Source organism: Charadrius vociferus, unplaced genomic scaffold, assembly GCF_000708025.1.
Source record: "Charadrius vociferus isolate BGI_N301 unplaced genomic scaffold, ASM70802v2 scaffold59, whole genome shotgun sequence".
Classification (NCBI taxonomy): domain Eukaryota; kingdom Metazoa; phylum Chordata; class Aves; order Charadriiformes; family Charadriidae; genus Charadrius; species Charadrius vociferus.
In genome coordinates this window covers 8564326-8569715 of record NW_009661371.1, presented here as the reverse complement: position 1 = coordinate 8569715, position 5390 = coordinate 8564326, and the positions used below count along the sequence as shown (strand labels likewise).

At 54.0% G+C, this 5390-nt stretch overlaps 1 protein-coding gene across 1 annotated transcript in view; it reads left to right on the top strand.

Moving 5' to 3' along the window:
- DOK1 (docking protein 1, 62kDa (downstream of tyrosine kinase 1)) overlaps positions 1 to 386 on the top strand; it is a 3184-nt gene extending 2798 nt beyond the window's left edge. The window contains exon 4 of the mRNA XM_009893782.1: positions 4 to 386. Within this exon, the coding sequence (XP_009892084.1) occupies positions 4 to 386 (383 nt within the window). The remainder of the gene's footprint in view (positions 1 to 3) is intronic.
- Positions 387 to 5390: the final 5004 nt, after the last annotated feature.

Sequence of the window (5390 nt, the reverse complement as noted above, 5' to 3'; positions counted from 1 at the left end):
AAGCGCGGCCCACGGGCGATGCCTGGCGCACCCAGGGCCATGACGGCAGGGGCGGCTACGAGTATCCCTACAACCCCAGCACTGACGACTACTCGGTACCTGCCTTCCAGGCCAAGGCCAAGGGCCCCAAGCCACTGCCTGCCCCCAAGCCCCAGGTGGCCTTTATCCCTAAAGGCGGCGAGAGGAGCGGGGACCCCGGCCGGCGGCAGGGGAACCCCGCTCCTGAGAAGGTGGTCGTCAAGCCCAGCCTCAACAGCAGCAACAACAACAACAACGTGGAGGTGCTGTACAGCCGGGTGGTGAAGCCCCAGCACGTGCAGAAGAAGGAGCAGTCTGTGGATGAGTGTAGCTTGTCGCCTGTCTATGAGGACCTAGGAGAGATATAGCGTGCTGCTGCCCTGTACCTGCCTGGGGGGGAGACTGGGGGGGGTCCCAGGCCCATTGGTGAGCAGTGCTGGCTGCTGTCCTCCACGGGTCCTGGGGGTGGCTTGGGGCTGGGGACTGTTCTGGCTCAGGCAGAGACCCTCTTTGCTCAACCAACGCTGGCAGGAGCTGCCTTTCCCTGGAAGCCTTTTCTGCAGCGAGAGCAAGAGCACTGTGGCTGGTGCAGGTGTCAGCGTGCTTCTCTGGCTCTGGAGATGGCCCCACTGCCACCTCCTAATGCTCGGGAGGTCTGGCTGTGTTGGTCTGCACCTCCTGCCCTGGCTCTGCTCTGGCTCTCTTCTCTGACCAGACCGCAGGGCTGGGGTGCCCATTGTGGTGCACGGAAGACTGCTTGCCACCAGTCTCCGAAAGTATTTTTATACAAAAATTATTTTAATATTAAAATCTGTATGTCTCGGAAGGAAATGTTTGCCTGTGGCATGTCTGGGCTGTCAGGCGTACGGAGGGGGCGCAGCGCTGTGGAGCGGGGTGGCCCTGCTGAGCAGTGTTCATGTGGTGGCACATTTGTGTCTGTGCCAGTGCTGCTGAGCCAAGAGGAAACTCTGAAGAAAGGTTCAGCTGTGGCTCGGATGCCCTGATGCCGGGGATTAAAGGGATATGAGAGTCAGGCTTGCACATACCTTTATGTGCTGATCGGAGCACAAAGTGGTGTGATGGCCTGAAAATGTGTGGTTGTGGGTGTCCTCTGAGGGTAAGGCAGGGCAGGGCCAGGCTCCAGCTCTGCTGCAGCTCAAGGACTCTTGGTTAGTCACAAGATCTCTCCTTCCCCAGCCTGATCCCTCTGCTGATTTCCGCCCCCCCCACCCCTCCTGCTCCCAGCTGTTCTTTAAAAGTCTGGAATGGCCCAATCTGATCCCATTGACTTTAATGGCAAAACCTGTGATCCCCGCTGTGTGGTCTGAGGCCAGTGGTTTGGCCGTGATTGCCGTGTGGCCAGCCTTGGGCCAAAACCTATGCCGGGGAAAAACAGGTTTTCCTTTTGGTGCTGGCAATGGTTTTGAGAGATTTTACATCCCTTCTGTGTGGGGCTAGACCAGGCACCCTGGCACGGGCTGTCCCTGAGTCTGGATGGAGCTGCTGGTGACTTCTGCAGGTTTACCAGCCTGTTGATATAGACAGCAGCAAAACAGCCAGCTGACAAGCAGCACTATGATGTACCTGTGCAGAAGACTAAGTGTGACTTCTACAGCTGTTGGGGAAGTCTGGAGGGTCATGTTCAGGTCCCCAGACTGGTGAGATGGTGACAAGGCGGTGAGCTCTGACTGGGCATTGGTGTGATGCCCAAGTTGCAGTGGGGAAGCCTCAGTCCTATAATGATGCAGCGCAGCTGGAGCCAGGACCAATTTGTGGCTGTTCTCCTGTGCTGAGTCCTCTTCCCCACTGGGGTTTTGCTGCAGGAGAAGCGGAAAAGCCTAAGGGGCTTTGAGAATCTGAGGGAGGCTGAGGTGGTTCTTGCCTGGGATGAGAGGCATGAGCAGCAGGCATCTGCTGCTCATGGTTGGTTGCTGGATGGTACCATGCTTGTGTTCCTGTCCAGGGTGGGTCCGTGCGTGCATCCCAAGAGCAGTTCTGCCCACCTGCTCCAGAGAAGAGCTCTTGGCATTGCTTAGCAGGGGGCCCAGGCCACCTGCCCATAATCCTTGCTCATGACTCCAGTGTGAGACTCCAAGACTTAAGCCACAGAGAGCAGCCTTGCAGGAGCAGAGCCCTGGAGCTCTTCCTTCCGTATGGCCATGGGTATTTGTGCATCTCCATCACTGCGGTCACTGTATCTCAGTGCACTGTGTCCACTCTGTCCCGTGTAGCTGAGCATGTCCGACATGCAGTGGCTGACCCAGCTTTCACTAGAGGGTGATGGTGAGGAAGGAAAATGCTCCAGCATCTGTGCCAGACCAGGGGTCCCTGCACAGCTCTGCACTCCTCTTGGCCCCAAGGAAAGGGCATTTTTTTTTTTTATTTTTTTTTTTGCTTCAGCAATGACATCATCTCTCATAACAGCCAGCTTGGGAGCAAGATGTAAGTGCGCAAGACAGGAGGAACGCTCGTACGTGTGGCTTGCTTAATTTATGCACCCAGCCACATGACAGAGAAGTACGTGCAGCAGGGAAGGCTCTTAGTCTCTGCTGATTGGGAGAGACTGTCCATTCTTTTCTGTCTCAGTGTTGTGGACCAGACCTGCCATCTTGCTCAGGCTGCTGCTCTGTGCTTCACCTTATCTCCTTTCTGGCAGCAGTTCAGGGTGTAATAGATGCTTTGCGAGAGCGTAAGAAATAAGGTAAATGCAGAGTAAGCCTTCGGCTGGTCACAGCCTTCCTATTGCCAAAGCAAAAGTCTACAGTAAACCCTGACTTTAGGACCAGGAGATGGTCTTTCTGCATTCTGCGTAGATTAGGATTTCTTCTGTCTGTCTTCATAGAATCGCAGAATGGTTAGAGTTAGAAGGGACCTTAAAGATCAACTAGTTCCAACTCTTCTGCCATGGGCAGCGACACCTTCCATTAGACCAGGTTGCTCAAAGCAACCTGGCCTTGAACACTTCCAGGGATGGGGCATCCACAACTTCTCTGGGCAACCTGTTCCAGTGTCTCACCACCCTCAGAGTAAAGAATTTCTTCCTAATATCTGATCTAAATCTACCCTATCACCGCACTCCATGTTAGAGTCCTTCCCCATCTTTCCTGTAGGCCTCCTTTAAGCACTGGAACGCCGCTATAAAGTCTGCCTAGAGCCTTCTCTTCTCCAGGCTGAACAACCCTAACTCTCTCAGCCTGTCATCATACGGGAGGTGCTCCAGCCCCCTGATTGTCTTTGTGGCCCTCCTTCTTCCCCTTTCCTTTGCATCACTTCCACTGTCTCCTTACAACTAATTTCCACATGTTGAACAGTGAAGCATCTGAAATGCAGCCGGGGCACGTCACTGTGGTTGTGTGCCTTGGCTGAATTCAGTCAGCGTACTTGCAAAATGGCATCCTGGCATCCAGTCCTGAACAAGGCTTCGCTGAGGTGCTTCGGGATGCATGGCTTATCCTTGGCTGTTCGCTCTACCTGTTTTCCTGCAGTGCAGAAATGGTCCTGGACGAGCAGCTTTGCTTCTGCCCAGTCCAGGTGCTACGGGCCAGATTAGGTGGTGCATGGGAAGTCCTTTGGATATCAGACTTCCTCTTGTGAGGACAGCCTGTGTGCCTTCCTGTTCTCTGCTAAAAGTCCATGCCCCAGTTTAGCTGAGAAATGTCAAGTACTGGTCTAGCAGCCACAGCTGGGATGCAACAGAAGCAGAAGCCTTGGTCTCAGTAGGCCAGGTGGCAGTTTTTACAAGGAGAAAATGACTTGGGAGCTGCTCAAAGCCCAACCAACCTCTTCCCCTTGGGGCTACCTTTTTCTGTTTCCTGTTCTGAAAGATATGTCCTTTTATAACTGCTACCTCCTGCCCTTTAGCGGCTAGCGTGGTGCAGGCATGAGACAACTGTTCTGCCAGGATATTTGTTCTCATGCTGGCATTAGGGAAAGCACCCGAAGTTCCCTCTGGCTGTTAAGAGCTGGCCAGAGCAACAGTGTGGTTACTGGTCCTGCTTCACACTGCGGTGATCAGGTGAAGAAGGGCTTTTCAACAGGGACCCTGAACAGCCCCAATTTTGTGATATACTTCCCCTTACAGTTTCTTTTCCCTCTTCCCAAGTTTCCCCTCTAGCAGCTTCCTTCTATCAGCAATAAATCACAAGCCCCTGTTTGTTTACCCCGTCTCATCGGCAAGGGGTTTGGATGACTTTGTACCCCAGTTTGGTATTCATGAAATGGTTGCCAAAGTAATTTCCATCTACATCATCAGTCACGCTAATCCCCTATCGTGTCCCCTACCCAATCTGCCTGATTTTGTCATTTTCATATTGTTGTGTGGTTTGCATGCCCCAGGCTGGGCCCTTTGTATATGCATTACTGCCCTTTGCTACCACTCCTTCCCCTGTTCCTCATGCTTGATTGATAGAGAGGATTAGCCACCAGCTTGCCCACCCTAACAAACCCATATCCCTGTGCCTGCAGGGGTGCCTGTCCTGTCCTCAAGGTACCTGTCCTCGCCATCTTACTCCAAGAAGCTGCCTGAGATGCAGCCTCCTGCCAGGCATGGAGTGCTGCCAGGGCATGGGAAGAGCAGGTCTATGCCCCGGGTGGCTAGCAGGGCCTGTTCCTGAGCTGGGATCCCAGGGAAAAGAGATGGCACTGATGGCTCTGCTCTCCTGCTGTAGCAGTCGTCCCGGGAGCACGGTGTTTGCTTCAGGCCCTCGGTCAACTGCAGCTGTTTCTCAGGAAGTACAGGTCAGTGCTGGGACTGCTGCGTGCAGTATGCATTATAAACTACAGGCAATAAGTGAGCATTATGGTGGGTAACTTTATTTTGAAACGGCTTTTCACGACAAAGTAAGTAGAACACAACCCCCTGCTGGTGCTCGGTGTCCAGGAAGCCCAGTGAGACCACCCCACCTTGGCTCAGTCGAGCTGCCCTCAGTTCTTGCCCTGCCAGGGACTGCTGTCCTGTGTCTGCCCTGAAAACAGGCTAGCATCTGTGCAAGCACTGGGCAGAAGCTCTCTGGAAAGCTCCAAGCCAAGCCCCTGCCGCCTTCTGAACCCTGCCAAAAAGTACTTGCCATGTTGGCTTGCAGAACGGCCCCATAGGCACAGACGGGCCGTAAGGAGGAGAGCATCCAAGCAGCAGTTGGCTGGGAGAAGGGTGCTGTGCTGTAGTTCCAGCTGCGGTGAGCTGTCACGGCAGGAGCCAGCCGGGGCATTAGGGCTGGCCTGGCACTCGCTACAAACCCCTTCGTGAGCTGGGGAGTTGGACACTGAGGCCAATTATGGAAGGAAGCGAATCAGCATCATCGTGGGTAGTGCTGCTTTCTGGGCTTTAAGATTAAATTCAAAAGCCCTGTTTTATGCCTATTCAAACACCCTGC